The following is a 21,628-nucleotide window of genomic DNA, read 5'->3' on the forward strand; positions in this document are numbered from 1 at the left end:
CGTCTAATAGGAGCTTAAGAAGTAAAATCGGATGATCGGTTTATATGGGATCAATATCAGGTTAAAGACGGAATCAGACCATACTTGGTAATGATGTAATGAGGTCATAGAAGAAATTATAATAATATTAATTATAAATTTCATCCGAATCGGATAAGAAATGAGTCCTTTAGGGGCTCAAAAAGTAAAATCGGGAGATAGGTTTATATGAGGGCTACATCAGGTTATACACCGATTTGGACCGTACTTGGCACGTTTATTGGAAGTCATAACAAAACATTTCCTGCGAAATTTCCGACAAATAGAATACCAATTGCCGCATCGAGGGGCTCAAGAAATCAAATCAAGAGATCGGCTTATATGGGAGGTATGTCTAAATATGAACCGATATGACCCATTAACAGTCCCCAAAGATCTATATGAATAAGAAGTATCTGAGCAAAATTTCGAACGGATATTTTCATTCTTTCGAACCTTATTGGGATTTTGACAGACGAACGGATCAAGAATGTATATACTTTATGGGGTCTCAGATCAATATTTCGAAGTGCTACAAACGGAATGACTAGATAAGTATACCCCCCCATGCAATGGTGGTGGCGATAAAAAGACGCCTTTATAATTTTGAGAAAGTAAATTGGAAGATCTGAATATATGGGGGCGTTATTAAGATTAAGTCTAATATAGACGGCGAATAATAATACATATAATCGGAGTTGAATATTGCTGGATATTGTAAACGTAGTGGCAAAATTTAAATACCTTAAGGTAGATCTACCAAGCGTATCAAGCGGGTCTGAACAACATTCATGCAGACACGGTAGCAGACGCGTTAATTGGCTACCGGGTGAATGTAGTCCTTGGAGAACGACCACCACCCATTGCACCCGAAGAAATCGACCCCCCCCCCGGCAAACCAGAGTGGTTCTGGCTCAATTACGTTCCGGCAGATGCAGCCGCCTCAATTCCCACAGAGCTAGGATTGATGCCGACGTGCAAGATGTATGTCCCGATTGTAACCAGGGACCGCACGATACACGTCACCTGTTTAACTGCCCGGCCAGACCCACTCGACTCAGACCCAGATCCCTGTGGACGCACCCCATCCTAGTCGCGGAGTTCCTGGGTCTTGACACTCAACAGAATCAAGCAGACGAAAGATAGTACACAATAAACTGCTACAACAACAACAACAACAACCACTTTTTCTATGACTGTGCGCAAAGAAGAAAATTGAAAATAAATAGTCAACTTATATATAAGGGAGCGGAGCGAAAAAAAATCTCGAAGCTGAGCGAAAAATTTTTGCTGGAGCTGAAAAAAGGTATCCACTCTGGATCTCTGGCTTTGAGGAACAAATCAAATATTTTTATTGACCGCAGAACTTCACTTACCATTCTTATAGGCATATTCCATAATATAGGCGGCAATTTCAACCGAACATTCTGTAATCCGCTTTAGGGGTGGGTACAAACTTCCCCGTTCCAAATCCTCAGGCTCACAGAGATCTGCTAGGCGTTCAGCCGACATCAGGAACACTTCTTCCGGTATGGTTAGCATACCAGCACAGAGAACACCCAAAGCAACGCCGGGAAAGATGTACGAATTATTTCCCTGGCCGGGATAGAACGTTTTGCCATTGTACTCGACTGGGTCAAAGGGTGATCCCGAAGCAAAGATGCATTTTCCGTTTGTGTATTTGTAGGCCTCTTCAGCGGTACATTCGGCTTTGCTGGTGGGATTGGACAAAGCAAAAATTATAGGCATTTCATTGAATTCTGCCATTCTTTGTAAAATTTCCTTGGTGAAAGCCCCACCTATAGCAGCTGCGCCAATGAGTACCGATGGCTGAAGGGCCTCTACGGCTTCGGGTAATGTATTAATGGGAGCATGATCTTGGGCGAAATGTAGTTTATGTTCGGTCAGGCCACCAGCAGGGCGATTCTTCACTATCAATCCCTTGCTGTCGACCATCCAAATGCGTTCTTTGGCTTCGGCCTCACTCAAACCTTCTTTCATTAGAGCCATGAGACACAGATTTGCAATACCCAAAGCTGCCTCGCCAGCTCCAAAGAATAGAATTTTGTTCTCCCTTAGCTGAGTGTTCTTGATTTTCAGTGATGCCAGCAGACCTCCAACGGCCACAGAAGCTGTACCCTGTATATCATCGTTGAAGGTACAAAAGTCGTTGCGATATTTCTCCAAGAGACGGAAAGCGTTTGCATTGGCGAAGTCCTCGAACTGTATGAGACAATTTTGTCCAAAGCGACGCACTACAGCATGCATGAACTCGTCAATGAACTCATCATAGTCCCGGCCAGTGACACGTTTCTGACGCAGCCCAATGTACAAGGGATCTGCGAGAATACTTTCGGTATTGGTGCCAACATCTAAGGTGATGGGTAAGCACTGGTTCGGTTTGATGCCAGCCAAAGCGGTATATAATGACAGTTTTCCAACGGGAATACCCATGCCATTGGCACCCAAGTCACCCAAACCTAAAATACGCTCGCCATCAGTTACCACAATAGCGCGAACATCAGTCTCGGGCCAGTTCTAGATATATAATAGAAACAGGCATTAATACCATAAAAAAATACAAACAACCATTATTAAATCTTACCCTTAAAACTTCATAGACATGTCCTTTATCATTGATGGTAATATACATGCCCTTGGGATATTGGAAAATTAAACTGAACTTTTGACAAGCCAAACCCACAGTGGGCGTGTACACCAAGGGCATCATCTTGGCTACATCGGATGAAAGAACTTTGTAGAATAAGCGTTCATTGCGCTCAGCTAAGTTGTTTAAGTACATGTATTTATCCAAATCGTTCTCCAATCGATCAAGCAGCAAAAGACTATGCTCCACTTGTTCTTCTTCGGTTTTTATTCTAGCCGGCAAAAGGCCTTGAATACCTAGCAGTTGACGCTCTTCAAGGTTAAATGCAAGACCCTGAAAAGTAAAAAGAAAAAATAAGTTAGAAATAAAGGCAATTTATTCGGAAGTCAATCTTAATTAAATCCGAACACAAATCTAATCCATGTACATATTAACAGCTTCCAGCGAGTCGTCTCATTTAAAGATTTTCACCGGGAATTCACGTCTTCCCCGCTATTTCATTGATACCGCAATCCCAATTGCGGGGCAAATTATGGGTTTTAAAATCAGCTGGCAACAACCACAGTCAATGGGCCGGTCAGTCCGGGCCGGGTTATATCCACCGCGACGGTTATATGTATATCTTATGGATCCATGTCGAAATTAAATGAAAAAAGTCTTTTGTTTTTTTATAAACATAGTTTATGTATGTGAAATTACGGTCCGATTTAGATCGTATTGGACAAGGTGTTAAGGGATCCAAAAAGAAATTAACTCCTGTGAATTCGTCGAAATCGGCTTTTAAGTGCGTTCTTTTCTCGTCCATGTTCGGAAAGGATATGTAGAAGTCTAATAAAGGGTGATTTTTTTGAGGTTAGGATTTTCATGCATTAGTATTTGACAGATCACGTGGGATTTCAGACATGGTGTCAAAGAGAAAGATGCTCAGTATGCTTTGACATTTCATCATGAATAGACTTACTAACGAGCAATGCTTGCAAATCATTGAATTTTATTACCAAAATCAGTGTTCGGTTCGAAATGTGTTCATTCACCGTTCAGCGATGAGGCTCATTTCTGGTTGAATGGCTACGTAAATAAGCAAAATTGCCGCATTTGGAGTGAAGAGCAACCAGAAGCCGTTCAAGAACTGCCCATGCATCCCGAAAAATGCACTGTTTGGTGTGGTTTGTACGCTGGTGGAATCATTGGACCGTATTTTTTCAAAGATGCTGTTGGACGCAACGTTACGGTGAATGAACACATTTCGAACCGAACACTGATTTTGGTAATAAAATTCAATGATTTGCAAGCGTTGCTCGTTAGTAAGTCTATTCATGATGAAATGTCAAAGCATACTGAGCATCTTTCTCTTTGACACCATGTCTGAAATCCCACGTGATCTGTCAAATACTAATGCATGAAAATCCTAACCTCAAAAAAATCACCCTTTACAAATTTCAGTGAAGTCGGGTAATGAATGCGTGTCCTGTGGAGCCTAGACTTTTAAATCGGGATTTTGGTATATATGTCAGTACAATAAAGTACAACTTGGGCCACATTTAGCAAGGGTCTTTACCTATTTAATTGTGTGGAAAATGCATTTTTTCGATCGTAGGCCTTGAATCGGGAAATCAGTCTATAAGGGAGTTACATCAAGATATTGTTAGCAATAGTCTGCCTATGGTAAAAAATTATCCGAGCCCAAGTTCCAGCTAGATTTAGAAATGTTTACATTCAATTAAAAAATTTGCTGAAATCGTACCTATAAAGGAATTTGTATTATTGATTAACAATTTTGCAATTCGGATTTGTAATAAGCTAATATCCAATTAAAATGATTATTAACTCAATAAAACGTTCATTTGAAATTTTTCGCTTCTTTTAAAAAACGATTTTACTGTTTCAATAAAAATAAATAATTGATATTTTTCACATTAATAAAATAACTTTTTATTTCATTGGATTAAATTGCGGATAAAACATTAAATATTCTGCTTAAAAATATTTGAATTTTTTTTTACAATGTCCTCTAATTTGTTGAGTTTGGAATTTATCTATTCTATTTGTTCTCATTGGACACTTTTTTTTGCATTACACTATTTCAGCGCAATATTATTCACAGTAAATTTGTTTTACTTGACTTTACATGGGTGAGCCACAGGCTCCGGCGTAGGTAGATCCGTGCTTGTGTAGGGAAGGGCGGTTCTTCACCTCCCGCTCGGGTTTCTCCACTCCTCCGGTCTTTTTTTTTTATTCGCGTATAACCTCTAGTACGAGATCTCACTTTTTTTCCAGGGTACCACAATGGGCCAAACTGGCCTCCGAGCCAACCCACCTTGGGTGGGCGACCCATTCAAACTAACATAACCTACTCCTATATTGAAAAAAAAATCATCTTTACTCGGTCAAATTTAGGTCTATATTTTTTTTCTGTGCAGGTGAAGGTAGCGATCCTAGTCAAACTCCTAAAGGTGAGTACGCTCGTTCCGGTCCATATGATGGTCATTGATTATTTAAAGGCGCCAACAAAACGACTGCAATTGCAGCTACTCCGTATACGAGGTGTTCCACAGTACGCAGCTGAGCTTCTTATGATAGTTACATATGACCACCACAGAAATCGGAGCTCAAAGTTCCAGCATGTGTGGTGTTCATATTTGTCCCGGCATGGGATACCTTTATATACCACCTTCAAAACCTACATTTATAAATGTTGTACCGTGATTTCAACAGATAGACCGATGAACATTGCTAGATCATGTTCGATTTTTATGACGATTATATCGGATCGCAATGATAATATCAATCATAGTTTTTGAAAAAGGGGATTGAAAAAATTTCAACCAAAAAACTGCATGTTCAATTAAAAAAATAATTGAAAATTTTTGAAATTTGTAATTAAGAAGGAAGGAACTCCCTTGTGTGATCAAGTCTCCGTGACAAGTTTGGCTAAGACTAAAGGCATGGCGTACTACGGTGCCATGGCCGTCTTTTTTCAAGATTGGGAAGTCAAGTATAGGCGAATATTCTTATATTGAAACTGCAGTAGCGGGAAACTCAATAACGTCTAACGGACAGGGGATCGCAAGATTATGATCCTAATATTAAAACATCGTTCCGATAAGGTTCCGGATTGGATGGTCTCCATGGAGCATTCCTTCTCTGACCATCGCTACATTAGGTTTAGAAGAGCTAGGCCAGCGCCGAATTCGATAGGCTTCCGTAATAAGTTGAAACCAACTGGCCAAAATTCGGAAGGATACTCAGAAGAAGATTTGGGCAAGGCAATTTAAATTGTCCAAGCATAGAAGACATTGATGAAAATGTCAACAGGATTACGACTGCACTCTGGGGTCCTTCGAAGATAGTTGTCCTTTTAGAGAAAGGGAATCAGCCCATGGAAAACCCTGGATGACCGCGGAGATTCGCAATATTGGGAAAGAGGTCCGCAGACTTTTTAGCAGAGCACGTCGTAAAAAATCGGAATCTTATTGGGATATGTATTACACACGGCTCAAGGAATACAATAAGATTATCTGAGCGGCAAAACGTGCCTCGTAGAAGTTTTTCTGCGAACAGATCGATAGCGTCAATGACGCCGCCAAGAAAAAAAAATTTCTCTCAAAAACCTATGTTCAAACTGAAAGTTTAGTAGACGACATGGGAGTGAGAGCAGAGACAACGGAGGATATATTGAGGCTTTTGATGAAACCCCATTTTCCAAGGATACGACGGGACTCACGGAGACGCCGGAATCTTGGAATAACGATGTTGATCGAAGGTTTCTAATTACGGAACTTATGGTGAAGTAATCCTTGAGGAGCTTCAAACCATTTAAGTCAGCCAGATCTGATGGAATATTTCCGGCGTTACTACAGAAAGAGGCAGACTATCTCACCTGGCCGATATTTTCACTGCGTGCCTAGGACTTGCATATACTCCGAAAGCCTAGCAGGAGCCATGTATTTATATGGTATTTATACCCAAGCCCGGCAAGGCAAATTATGCGACACCAAAGGCCTACAGACCCATAAGCCTTACTACTCCAAACCATGGAACGTATTGTGGACACCATGATAAAGAGTAGGGCACCCAGCGAAATGCTCAAATACAAACAGCATGCCTATGTCAAGGGAAGGTCGGTGGAGACTGCCCTGCACGAGGTTGTGCATGAAATAGAAGATTCCTTCGATGCCAAAGCCTACACCCTGACGGTATGCATTGACATCGAGGGGGCTTTTAACAATGTGCGGACCGACACTGATTCAACTCTTACACCAGTATCGGGTGGATCTGGTCCTTAGAGACTGGATAAACCATATGCTAAGGAACAGGTGGATAAATTGCGGGTCCCATGACAAAAATATAAGGGAGAAAGTGGCACAGGGCACGCCACAGGGGGCATTTTATCGCCACTCCTATTGGTGACCACCATAAATGACCTATTACAGATGCGGACTGAGGAGGGATTTGAACCCCGTTTTTGCTATGCAGACGGTGTAATAATATTTAAGGATCTGAACCAGCTATGGAGGAGAGTCGAACGGGTCTTGCATATAGCATATGACTGGGCTAGACCCATGGGTGGGCCAATTTGACGCGCCCCATTTCCTCAATAAAACGATTTCGATATCGGACAAGATTGAGCACTTAGGAGTGATCTTGGATAGAATTCAGGAGCATACTGAGAAGGCTCACAGATGTTGGGCACTATGTAGACGGGCCGTAGGCTCGAAATGAGGCCTGAATCCGAGGATAGCCCACTGGCTCTACAGAAGCGTGATTAGACCAATACTTATTTACGCCTCAGTAGTTTGGTGGACTGCTATGGAGAAAAAGTCCAACGTTAGGACAATACAACAAGTCCAGAGAATATGTTGTCTTGCATAGGCGGAGCGATTAGGACCACGCCCACTAGGGCACTGTAGACTATTCTAGATATCCGACCGTATGACATACAGATTAAATGTGAGGCAGCCACTGCGACTATGAGACTAAAGGCGATGGGAGAATGGATTGAGGATGGGAGCAGCTCATACCACCACGGTATAATCGAGGCGACGATAGGAAACCTGGAAGGAAGGGAAGAGGTTTCCGATCCGAAGCCTGAGACGACACTTGAGGTCGAGTGCGAGGCACTGCTGCCAGCGGCACAGTCTTGGACTGACGTGTAACATAATCTTGCAGACGGCAATACTAGGGCCGTTTGGAAGATCATGTTACACGGATGGATCAAAGCTAGGGGAAAGAGTGGGCCTGGGTGAACCCGAGGCCTTTCGGGTCAACGCAGTCCGATTTAAGGGCGTGGGCCCAAAGGGCGTGGAACAGCGAAACATTCGGTAGTACGGCGAAAATCCTATGGGGTGATCCGGATCGTGTGAGGCTATTACTTTCCTTTCAGTAAAAGCCTAGTAATAGGTAATAGTGGGTCAGATATTAGAATTTGCTGAAATTTGGGCCAATAAATTGTGACGAGTTTTGTTCAGTTTGGACCATATTTCGATATATATCGAAATCGCGTATTTTTCAAACGTATTTTAACGAAATGTTGTTTATATATACCCGAGGTGGGGGTATCCAAAGTTCGGCTCGGCCGATAACCTGACCTAATCTAAGTGTATACACGTGCATCAATCGTTCACATTGTCTATTTACTGTTTTGGTCCCATATAATGGCTGGTATTATGTTAGTTTTTTTACCGTTGAAAGCCCTTTTTTCGCGTTTACTTTTTTTTTTAAACATTACGAAAAGAACAATGATAAAACAACATTTTTATTAAAATTTTGCCATAAGTAATGATGGAATGTCCTACTGAACGAAATCTACAAGTTTTTTTGCTTTAAAATCTATTTTTCCAAAAAGTAACCGGCAAAAAATATCGCGAAAAACTAAAATAGTACAAGCCTTAAAGCGTAATCAATATGCAACGTTGGCGTCATTGGTGAGTATTTAAATAGTATTGGAAATGTTCTCTTTGAAGAGTTTTGCTGTATGGCATGACGTTCGGCAAAGGCAATAATCAAATACCCTTATGATAGAGTTTAAAAGTTGAATCGGCTCTAAATCTTTAAAGGAGTTGTGTCATTAAATTAAAATGTGACAGCAGTAAGTATTTGCTAAAGACCCAGTTAAGGTTGACCGTAGCCTTTTCATTTCAAAAAAATTGGGTTGGCCAAAAAGTAATTGCGGATTTTTCATATAGTCGGCGTTGACAAATTTTTTCACAGCTTGTGACTCTGTAATTGCATTCTTTCTTCTGTCAGTTATCAGCTGTTACTTTTAGCTTGCTTTAGAAAAAAAGTGTAAAAAAAGTATATTTGATTAAAGTTCATTCTAAGTTTTATTTTAAAAAATCCGCAATTACTTTTTGGGCAACCCAATACTTTAATTTTAAATAAATAATCCTACTTTATATAATTTGATAAATTCAAGCAACAGCAGCAAAATGTAGAACATGGTTTAATTATTGTTTAGGTGTATACAAGTTTTAAGGAAGCCACCGTAGCGCAGATGTTAGCATGTCCGCCTATGGCGCTGGCAAAATTTGTGAGGTACTTATGCAATTTGCAAATTTAACCCATTAACATTCTGCCGCACTGAGTACGACACCATCTGATGCACTGAATATAATGCTACATTGTATGCCTTTGGACATTGTGGCTACCCAAATTGCAGCGACCACTGCCGTGAGGATAATGGGGCTTTCTCATTGGTCATGTGGCGGCTACGGACACTGTGTCATCCTTGATACAATATCCGATATTAACACTATTCCTGATAAAACCGATTGGAACTACGATATCCCTGGTAACAGAAGTTACATAGACTTTTATACGGATGGCTCCAAACTAAACGCCCAGGTGGGTGTACTCTAAAGATCTAGAACTGGTCATATCGAAGAGGTTACCCGACCACTGCAGTGTGTATCAAGCAGAGATCCTTGCGATTGAGGAAGTGGTGGAATGGCTAAAATATAATGTCATTACGACGTTCGGCATAAATATCTTTTTATACAGACAGACAGCCATTAAATCCCTGGAGAACGTATTTCTGAACACAAAAACCGCCCTCGACTGTCGCAGATCTCTCAACGAGATGGCTGAACAGTTCAAAATTCACTTGTTCTGGGTGCCGGGCCACAGAGATATCCCAGGGAATTCTAAAGCAGATGAGCTTGCGATAATAGGAACTAAATTACACACTCCAGGGACACTGGAATCTGTGGGTATGCCTCTAGCGACAAGTAAGCTAAGTTTTCAGGACCAGGCCTGAAGGGCAACGAATGATAGATGGTCACAAAGAGGGGTCTGTGAGCATTCCAAAACTATGTGGCCTCATCTAGACTTGAAGAGGTCTACTGCTTTGCTGACATTGGCTAGAACAGACGTCTCAATCATTGCGTCGTTCATGACAGGTCACTGTCTAATCGGAAAACATGCTGACAGACTGAAGATTACCAGCAACGACTTTTGCAGAAGCTGTTGGGACATCGAGGAAGAAGAGACTATAGAACACCTTCTGTGTGTGTGTCCCGCACTCGCAGTCAAAAGGAGTTCCACTTTAGGTTCTCATTTCTTTGAGAACCTGTCAGATTTAGCGGATGTGAACATTCGCAAGTTAATGGGATTTTTAAAGCGATCTGCATGGTTCAACGGTAGGAACTTCTTCCTTCTTCAGTTCCTGCGGTATCACAATGGACGAAAACGTCTAAGTGAGTCTAATGAGACTGCCACTTAGACCTTACCTAACCTAACAGTTATAAACTTGTTATTAAACTCAGCAGACATTGATTGTTCATACCAGCAAACTTATTTCTCTGCGTTTAAAAATATTTTTTGTTGCATGCATTTTTAGAGAAAACAATACACAGTTTTACCATGCCATCTTAATGCTAATTGGCGATTTTGTAATAAGATATTTTCCAATCTAAAGGCTAGATGTAGTATGTTTAATTTTCTACTCTTACTTTTTGGCTCTAAAGATATACTCGGTACCTATAAGCGAGAATGATTAACATAACAATCACCGGCACATGTTGGTAATAAGAATCTTTGTCACGTTTTCAAAAAGCTGCGATTTATTTGTGGTCAAATTTTTACCATTATGATAAAATAATACTTTAATGGCATCAATTAGCAATATCTCAGTAAGAATGTTTGTGTTAAAAAATATCTATACCTATGATTTCATGAGTTTTCCATTTGCATGGCCATTACAGTGTTAACAACCAATTTAAACAATAATAATGCATGCAAACTAATAACAATACAAATTTACACCACTGCAAACAATTTCGAATTTAATCACCGCCACAAAACACATGTGGTAGGATCTATAATTTGGCAGGGAGAGAGGGTACTATTACAGTTTGATAAATGAGAAGCTGCAAAATTGTACTGGAGGATTATTCTTCAACAAAACTTTGTAGCACCTACAAAACATTAAAACAAATACTTCAACAAAAGTGTAAGATATCATTGCGAAATCTGTACACAAGAAAGAGGGAGCATATTTATAATCCCTTAACCCGATGAAATGCATTATTGAGTAATGTCAATATTCAAGAATATGAACGATGTGTTTTACATACAAAATATATAAAAAATCAACGAAGCCAAATTCAGTCTGGCAAAGCTAAAACTGCTTTATCTTTGGAATTGACTGGGAATGAAGTCGCTGGTATCTCAATTATACCTTTGCTGTTTAATGTACACACAACCTAAGGATAAGGATAACAAAATATTCATTCACTCCGAGTATGTTGTACATACATTCACTTTTTGATATAGCCGCCTTATAAACCAATAATATATTGGGTTGCCTAAAAAGTAATTGCGGATTTTTCATATATTCGGCGTTGACAAATTTTTTCACAGCTTGTGACTCTGTAATTGCATTCTTTCTTCTGTCAGTTATCAGCTGTTACTTTTAGCTTGCTTTAGAAAAAAAGTGTAAAAAAAGTATATTTGATTAAAGTTCATTCTAAGTTTTATTAAAAATGCATTTACTTTCTTTTAAAAAATCCGCAATTACTTTTTGGGCAACCCAATATATATATATATATCTGTATTAACAAGTAAAAGCCTGCTAAGTTCGGCCGGGCCGAATTTTATGTACCCTCCACCATGGATCGCATCTGTCGAGTTCTTTGCGCAGTATCTCTTTTCAGGCAAACAAAGAATAATGAATATGGGCGGAGGAGGAGGTGGAGCTTTATCAAGTTATAGTCCAATTCGGGGCTCAAGAAGCAAAATCGGGAGATCGGTTTATATGGGAGCTGTGTCAAGCTATAGATCGATTCATACCATATTGCACACGTATGTGTAAGGCCATGGGAGAAGCCGTTGTACAAAATCTGGGCCAAATCTGATAGGAATTGCGCCTTCTAAAAGCTCAAGAAGTCAAGACCCAAGATCGGTTTATATAGCAGTTATATCAGGTTATGGACCGATTTGAACCATACTTCGCACAGTTGTTGGAAGTGATATCAGAACACTATGTGCAAAATATTAGTCATATTGTATGAGAATTGCGGTCTCTAGAGGCTCAAGAAGTCAAGACCCAAGATCGGTTTATATGGCAGCTATATCAGGTTAAGGACCGATTTAAACCATACTTCGCACAGTTGTTTTAAGTAAGATTAAAACATATTGTGCAAAATTTCAGTCAAATCGAATAAGAATTCCGCCTTCTAAAAGCTCACGAAGTCAACACTATACCAGGTTATGAACCGATATGAACCATACTTAGCACAGTTGTTGGAAGTGATATCAAAACACTATGTGCAAAATTTCAGTCAAATCGGATGAAGTTGCGCCCTCTAGAGGCTCAAGAAGTGAAGACCCAAGATCGGTTTATGTGGCAGCTATATCAAAACATGGACCGATTTGAACCATACCTGGAATAGTTGTTGGATATCATAACAAAACACTATGTGCAAAATTTAATTCCAATCGGATAAGAATTGTGGACTCTAGAGGCTCAAGAAGTCAAGACCCAAGATCGGTTTATATGGCAGCTATATCAAAACGTGGACCGATATGGCCCATTTACAAAACCAACCGACCTACACTAATAAGAAGTATTTGTGCAAAATTTCAAGCGGCTAGCTTTACTCCTTCATGGCTAGATCGACATAAACTGTCGCGACGATCAAGAATATATATACTTTATGGGGTCTCAGACGAATATTTCGAGTAGCTACAAACAGAATGACGAAATTAGTATACCCCCCATCCTATGGTGGAGGGTATAAAAATTATTACCGTATGGTATACATTTTTCTTTCGGTGTTCCTCAAACATTGAACTTGTGCGCCGCTAAAAAAATATTGCTAGTGGTTTTTATACCCCCACCATTGGTTGAGGGTATCTAACTTCCTCATTGTGTTTGTAACTCCTTGAAATATTCGTCTAAGACCCCATAAAGTATATATTCTTGATCGTCGATCTAGCCATGTCTGTCTGTCGAAAGTACGCTTACTTTCGAAGGAGTAAAGCTAGCCACTAGCACAAATACTTCTTATTAGTATAGGTCGGTTGGGATTGTGAATGGGCTATAACGGTCCATGTTTTGATATAGCTGCCATATAAACCGATCTTGGATCTTGACTTCTTGAGCCACTAGAATGCGCAATTCTTATCCGATTTAGCTGAAATTTTGCACGAAGTGTTTTGTTAAAGCTTCCAATAACTGTGCTAAGTATGATTATAATCGGTACATAACCTGATATAGCTCCCTTACAAACCGATATTGAATCTGGACTTCATTACCCACTAGAGTTAACCTATTTGGCTGAAATTTTGCATGATGTGTTTTCTTATGACTTCCAATAGCTGTGCCAAACATGGTTCATGTCGGTTCATAACCTGTTATAGCTGCCATATAAACCGATCTGGTATCCCGACTTCTTGAGCCACTAGATGGCACAACTCTTATCCGATTTGGCAGAAATTTTGCATGAAATTTTTTGTTAAGACTTCCAACAATTGTGCCAATTATGGTTTAAATCGGTACATAACTTAATATAACTGTCATATAAACCGATCATGAATCTTGATTTCTTAAGCCACAAGAGTTCGCAATTATTATCCGATTTGGCTGACATTTTGAATGAGGTGTTTTGGTATGACTACCAGTAACTGTGCCAAACATGGTTTATATCGGTCCATAACCTGGTAACCTCCATAACCGGTCTGGGATCCCGACTTCTTGAGCCTCAAGAGGCACAATTATTATACGCGTCAAATATGATCTGAATCGGTCTATAGTCTGATATAGCTCCCATATAAACCGATATTCCTATTTTACTCCTTAGGTCTCTAAAGGGCGAAATTTTTATTCTAATTGCCAGAAATTTTACACAATGACTTCTACTGTGGTCTCCAACATTCAATTCAATTATGGTCCGAATCGGACCATAACTTGATATAGTTCCAATAGCATAGCAATTCTTTTCTTTTATCCTTTGTTTGCCTAAAATGAGATGCTAGGAAAAGAACTCCACAGATGCGATCCATGGTGTAGGGTACATAAAATTCGCTTTAACTTGTTTCTATTAAACTTGTAGGAATAAGCTATCACCCACAAGCACATCTCTACAGTAAAATTTGAAATGAATTTGGCGTGCGCGTAAATTCATTCATTCATTTGAGCGCACAAATTTTGAAGATACCATGTGCATCGCATGATCATTTGTTATAAACAAAAGTATCTATGTGCGTATACCAGAAATGAAACGATCGACCGACCGACCGTAAGGTGATAGTATATGTGACACAAATAATTTACTAGCGTGATTTAAATTCATTAATGAAATCGTATTCATTTTGTGCTCGTATAGTATTTTTTAAGCAGTTTATGCGCAACATTGCAAAGTGACTTAAACATAGTAAAAAAAATATGGAATTATTTTTTTTATGGTGGTGCAACGGATGTCTTCATTAAAATGCGATTTAGCTGATGTTGTTAGTAATACAATAACCCAATAAACTAATAATATAGTTAGTCTTGTTTGCATGTGTCATAAAATAATAATTTATGAACAAACACATGTGTATATGTAAGAGCATGCACATTTGAAGACCCTGACATTGGTTTGAAGAAATATGCAAGCAAAATTTTAGAAAATGTTTTTTTTTTTGGTTTAACTTGGGAGGCCCGTCCTAACGTATGTAGGTTAGGTTGGAAAGAGGGTGCAACGTATAATACATAAGTACATCGAAAACCTAGCCAAAAAATAGTTTTTGACAGAGTTACAAATTAAAAAGCAAGGCGTATTTATAAGTCGGCCGCATCAGCAAATTGCTATAACAAAGCATCATTTTTGGGGACTTGATATGTAAAAAATTGTAACATTTCAAGAAAGTTCTGGCTCAATTCCAATTGGGCTATAACAGCATCATTTTTGGGGACTTGATATGTAAAAAATTGTAAAATTTCAAGAAAGTTCTGGCTCGATTCCAATTGGGCTCTAACGAAGCATCATTTTTGGGGACTTGATATGTAAAAAATTGTAAAATTCCAAGAAAGTTCTGGCTCAATTCCAATTGGGCTGGGATTGACTTGAACTTCGTAGACGTGTGTTTTAGTCGTAAAGTACATAACTTTCTAGTGCATATGAGAATCCCTCCTCCTGGCAGGGCTCAAATCGGGAGCTCATTTACCAAAAGGAGGGGGGGGGGGGGGGGGGGGGGGTAGCCCCTCTTTGGGGCTCTTGAATATCTATGGGATTTTCATGTCATTTGAAAAGGAAGGTGGTAAATTTAGTAATGTCTGCTTTTCCATTTTCAGCAGACAATAGCTGCTGTTTTAGCAAACATTTTTGTGTTTTGAATAACAAATTTGGTTATGTGTATATTCTTGATCTTCGTAAATATCTAAGACCATCTGGCCAGGTCTGCCCGTCTATCTGTTGAAATTACGCTAGTCTTTAAAAATAGAGATATTAAGCTGAAACTTTGCACAGATTCTTTTTTTGTCATTTGGCAGGTTAAGTTCGAGAATCGTGTTATCTGCCGATTTTGCTGAAATTTGAGACAGTTCAATTTGGCCCAGATTTGGATATAGCTGCCATATAGACCGATCTCTCAATTTAAGGTCTTGGGCCCATAAAAAGCGCATATTTGTCCGATTTCGCTGATATTTAGGACAGTGAGTTGTGCTTGGCTCCTCGATGTCCTTCTTTAAGATGGTTCAGATCGGTTCAGAATTGGATGTAGCTGCCATTAAAGGCACATTTATTATCGGATTGCGCTAAAATTTCCCACAGTGACTTATGTTAGGCTTTTCGACATCCGTGTCCTATATGGTTCAGATCGGTCTATATTTGGATATAGCTGCCAAAAAGAGCAAAATTGAACAGTGACTTGTAATTATTAAACCATTCAATGTCCACGCCGAATTGGGTCAAATCCGACCTTATTTGGATGTACAGCGGTCAAAAAAAGTATTCATCATTAGCAAAATTGATAATAAATTCACTTATTTTGGGTAATTGAAGAAAATTTAAAGTAAACAAATAATGCAGTTTTATGCAATAGTTTATTTTTCGTAATATGTTTTAAAATAAATTCAAAAAATAAATTTAATTAGCGCAAAAAATGCAATTTTATATAATAACACCAAAAACAGAACAAAAAAAGTATTCATCATTGATGTGCTATCATCAAAGTCAAATTCAAATATTATTTGGGAATCCTCCTTTTCTGTTTTATTTAGTAAAGGAGGCTTTGCCCTTGACAGCAAATATTTAATTTCATTGAAAATATAGTCTTTGTCAAAATGGGTCGTAAGCAAAACGAGGTTTCTGATGAGGTAAAAGTTTTGATAATAAAACACCACAGGAATGGTTTAACTCAAAAAACTATCAGTGAAATATTAAATAGACCACGATCTACTATACAATCCATCATCAGAAAGTGGACAGAAACGAAAACTGTTGACAATAAACCAAGATCTGGTCGACCAAAAGCACTTTCAGTTGGAGATGTGCGTTGGCTAGTGCGGCAAGTTCAGAAAACTCCGAAGACAAATGCGACCATTCTTCGTAAAAACACTATGGAATATTTAGGGAAGGAAGTTACTACACAAACAATTCGAAATACACTCAAAAGGCATAGTTACAGAGGAAGAACTGCACGTAAGAAGCCCTTTATAAATAAAAAAACCGAGTGAAAAGGCTAAACTTCGCAAAAATGTATGTAAAACAGCCCGAATCATTTTGGAAAACAGTCATTTTTGCAGACGAGAGCAAGTTTAATCTTTTTGGGTGCGATGGAAAGGTCATAGTGTACAGAAAACCAAATACAGAGCTTGAAGAACGAAACACAGTTGCTACTGTAAAACATGGTGGAGGTGGTTTAATGGTTTGGGGGTGTATGGCGGCTTCAGGAGCGGGAAATCTTGAAATTATTAATGGAGTAATGGATCATAAGTATTACATTGACATTTTAAAGAGGAATTTAAAAGATAGTGCTGTAAAACTTGGGCTTGGTAATAATTTTCAATATTATCAAGATAATGACCCCAAACATTCTGCTTTAAATACCAAGATGTGGATGCTGTATAACTGCCCCAAAGTCATTAAAACTCCTCCTCAAAGTCCCGACTTGAACCCAATTGAACATCTTTGGGAACATCTCGAACGCAAATTGAGAACGCGCAATTTTTCGAGCAAGAGTCAAATGCAACAGGTGATAATGGAGGAATGGACTAATATAGACCAAAATATAACCGCCAAATTAGTCCAATCGATGTCAAACCGTTTAAAAGAAGTTATAAGACGCGGTGGTCGAATAACAAAGTATTATTTTTTTTAAATTATGTTATTTATTTTTTTGTTTTTTTGCAATGATGAATACTTTTTTTGTTTAATTTTTTGTGTTCAGCTGTAAAATGGCCCTTTTTGTTCCAATAAATACTATTTTTTTTCTTTAAAAACAATGAAATTGTGTACATATATATCACACAAGCACTACTGCATCATTAGTTTAATATGTTTTTATTCCAATTGTCTTTTGTAGACTTATTAAAAAAAAAAACATTGAATGATGAATACTTTTTTTGACCGCTGTAGTTACTATAGGTGCATAAATAATGCATTTTTCACCGGATTATGACGAAAGGTGGTTTATATATATACCCGAGGTGGTGGGTATCCAAAGTTCGGCCCGGCCGAACTTAATGCCTTTTTACTTGTTAATAACAAATTTCATTGAGTGTAGCGTTAAATGACCGCAGGTGTTGCCCTTGACCGCCTAACAAGTTGCGAATAGAGAAAGACCATTTCAAACTCAATAACTTGCGGCATAAAATTCGAAGATCACTTCGCACATAACCAAGCCAAGCAGAGCACTTAATTTACAGCTGTGAACATGGAACGACGACTATATGCTTCCATGGTGGCGGGGCTAGTGATTACATCTCATTTTTGAGACAATGTAAACATGCTATTAATTTGTAAGCTTCGTTTGATATCTTTGTATATGCCCGAGGGTAGTGCTTATTTGCCACTTTCAGTAATTTGATGAATGATTTCATACAGCACATGTGTCTGCAGCCATCATTCTCAAATGACAATTAGGGCAAACGATATTTCAAAAAATCCCCAACGTTAAGCCCCTATCGTATTTGCCAGCTGTTGCGAAGAAAGTAAGTCTGTTGCATACTCGAAAATTCGCACACATTTTTACTGGAAGTATGTTAGCAAACTTTTTTAAATACAGTCTTGATTATTGAAAAAATTGAATAAATATTGAAAATTTTCGAGAATTTCCAAGAAGACAAACGTTGTTTCCATTTGTACTTTATTCACTAATAAAATATTGAACAAAGTATCAATATCTGGGTTGTATAAGTAATCTATTGATAAGAAAAACACAACACCTTCAAAATCTTATGAACAAAAATCAACAGAAAATGTACCTGCGATGGAATTGAGTTTGCCAAATTAAAAAAAAAATAATAATTGGGATATGAATCCAATAAAAACTAGTGACAAAGCGCTAAATTGAATAGGGCCAAATTTTGGAAATCTGACACAATGAATTCTGGTAAAAATGTGCACAAATTACCCCTTTTTGTATATTTTATTTAATTGTATTTATTTTTTTATATTTTTGTTGAACCTGTCAAAATGACTGGTAAGAGATATTTTAAAATTCAAATTGCAATTTTGTTGTTGTTTTTTTAATTAAAAAATTTTTGCAATTTGGATTTGTAACAAGTTGAATAATTCTATTAAAGCGACTATCAACTCAATAAATCTTTTTACTTGAAAATGTTTTATTCTTTCAAAAAATATATTTAACTGACTTAAAGTAAATAATTGATATTTTATACCATAAATATCTTAAATTATTGATCCGCATGAAGGGATGTAATTACACAGAAGAAATATAGACCTAAATTTGACCGATTAAATATGGTATTAATTTATAGAAAACTTTTCAAACTAGTTTTTAATTGCTTTAATAATTTTCAGGATTTTTTAGGTCGGCCAAATGAAGTTGATGATGACCAAATCAAAGCATTAATCGAATTGGATCGTCATGTAACTGAGCGTGAGATAGGAGAGAAGTTAAATATACCAAAATCAACCGTTCATTATCACACAAAAAGTCTTGGACTGGTGAAAAAGCTTGATATTTGGGTGCCACGTGTATTGAAAGAAATTCATTTAACAAACCGAATCAATGCTTGTGATATGCACCTTAAACGCAATGAATTCGATCCGTTTTTAAAACGAATCATAACTGGAGATGAAAAATGGATTGTTTACAACAACGTTAGTCGAAAACGATCATGGTGCAAGTATGGTGAACCAGCTCAAACCACTTCAAAGGCTGATATCCACCAAAAGAAGGTTATGCTGTCTGTTTGGTGGGATTGGAAGGGTGTGCAATATTTTTGAGCTGCTTACAAGGAACCAAACGATTAATTCGGATGTTTACTGTCAACAATTGGACAAATTGAATACAGCCATCAAGGAGAAGCGACCAGAATTGGTCAATCGTAAAGGTGTCATATTCCACCAGGACAACGCTAGACCGCACACATCTTTGGTCACTCGCCAAAAACTGAGTGAGCTTGGCTGGGAACTTTTGATGCATCCACCATATAGCCCTGACCTTGCACCATCAGACTTCCATTTTTTTCGATATTTGCAGAACTCCTTAAATGGTAAAACTTTCGGCAATGATGAGGCTATAAAATCGCACTTGGTTCAGTTTTTTGCAGATAAAGGCCAGAAGTTCTATGAGCGTGGAATACTTAATTTGCCAGGAAGATGGCAAAAGGTTATCGAACAAAATGGCAATTATATATTTGATTAAAGTTCATTCTAAGCTTTATTAAAAATGCATTTACTTTCTTTTAAAAAATCCGCACTCACCTTTTGGCCAACCCAATAGAAATTCGATTTTCTTTTGTATCACTTGGTAAACCCTTTTAAGTACATATATTCTTGATCGTCGTAAAAATCTAAGACGATCTAGCCATTTCCGTCCGTCTGTCCGTTGAAACCGCGCTACAGACAGGTTAAGTTCGAAGATGGGATATATCTTGATATAGCCCCCATATAGACCGATCCGCCGATTTAAGGTCTTAGGCCCATAAAAGCCACATTATTCGATTTGGATGTAGCTGCCATATAGACCATCTCTCTGTTTTAGGTTTTGGGATCACAAAAGGCGCCTTTATTGTCCAATTTCGCCGAAATTTGGGGCAGTGAGTTGTGTTAGGCCCCTCGTCATCATTCTGCAGTTTGGCCCAGATCGGTTTAGATTTGGATATGGCTGTCAGCAAACAACAGACTTTTCAGCAGTAAACCTGCTGCTCTGAATTTGCAGAACTCTGTAATAGCAGAACTACACGCCATAATAGCAGCAAAATAAATAACTAGTATTCAGCAGACAGTGTTTGCTATTTTCAGCAAATTTTTTTCTACGAGGTGCGGCAAGTGATAGCATGCGTTGGGCTTGAGGGGTAGATGACCTGACATAGATTTTCTTTTTTCGAGGTTACTTTTAGTAATAGAGTATAGTCCACAACAAGCCGATTACTCGCATAAGTGTATGTCCATTGTGGCTGGCGCGGATAAATATCCGCACCCTCTTTTCATCCTAACCTAACCCCACAATAGCCATATCTAGTCAATATTTTGTGTGGTTTTTTGAGCGTAGAGTGTACCAAATTTTAGCAAAATCAGATAAAATGTTAGGCATTTATGGGCTCATGAAGTCAAATTGAAAGACCATTTTATATGGGAGCTTTATCCAAAAATTAACCTATGTATATTATATACCTTATGGCGTTGCACTGCGATACGAGGTATTACAAACGGAATGACGAGGCTAGTACACCCCCATCCTATGAAGTTGGGTATGAAAATTCGCAGTAAGTTGAATACCCCTAATGTGTTATAACCTTAACTGTTTATGTGCCTTTTGTTCTTGTTCGACGTTATCTGGAGCAAACAACAAAAGCAAGTCGATGACACATTCCGGCCACCTCTTTTAGTTCGTTTCGCTCCCGTAGCCTGTGTTTCGTCTAAGCCAACTTAAAGCATTTTTCGAACATTTCAATGGTAGATGATAACGTGGTATGTTTCTCGTCGTAGGTCATGATGAAATTGCTCATTTTGAGAAATAGCAATGACTACTAACAGAGAGTGTGGCGATGACTTGACATTTTATCATGTCGTCGAATGTTTTTATTATTATTTTTATCGCAATTAAAATGTTGAATGTGAATAGTTGAATAAGAGATTCCGCACGAAGCTGTTGTTGGATTATTTCATGTGGTTATTTTAAATCTTAAAGCTCTAACACTTTACTTGGGAATTTATTTAAAATGTTTGGCTTTGACAGATTACCGGATACTATGTTGGGTTTGGGAGTGAGTCATCTGTAACCAAAAGTGAAAATACACGTTAGCTAATTTGTGTCTAGTTTCATTTGATTGCTAACTAACATACGTACGTACATGTGTGTAGTATCTTTCATACCTTCCACCATAGA

General features: G+C 38.3%; 1 protein-coding gene across 2 annotated transcripts in view; it reads right to left on the minus strand.

Moving 5' to 3' along the window:
- The window catches only part of LOC106091975 (NADP-dependent malic enzyme), a 114,685-nt gene that overhangs the window by 11,894 nt on the left and 81,163 nt on the right, over positions 1 to 21,628 (minus strand). For both annotated transcript variants that reach the window (XM_059363964.1, XM_059363963.1), the window contains exons 3-4: positions 2,624 to 2,959; positions 1,395 to 2,556 (exon numbers count right to left, since the gene is read on the minus strand). In XM_059363964.1, coding sequence (XP_059219947.1) covers positions 1,395 to 2,556; positions 2,624 to 2,959 — 1,498 coding nt within the window. The remainder of the gene's footprint in view (positions 1 to 1,394; positions 2,557 to 2,623; positions 2,960 to 21,628) is intronic.

The sequence above is a fragment of the Stomoxys calcitrans genome, chromosome 2 (genome assembly GCF_963082655.1).
Source record: "Stomoxys calcitrans chromosome 2, idStoCalc2.1, whole genome shotgun sequence".
Lineage (NCBI taxonomy): Eukaryota > Metazoa > Arthropoda > Insecta > Diptera > Muscidae > Stomoxys > Stomoxys calcitrans.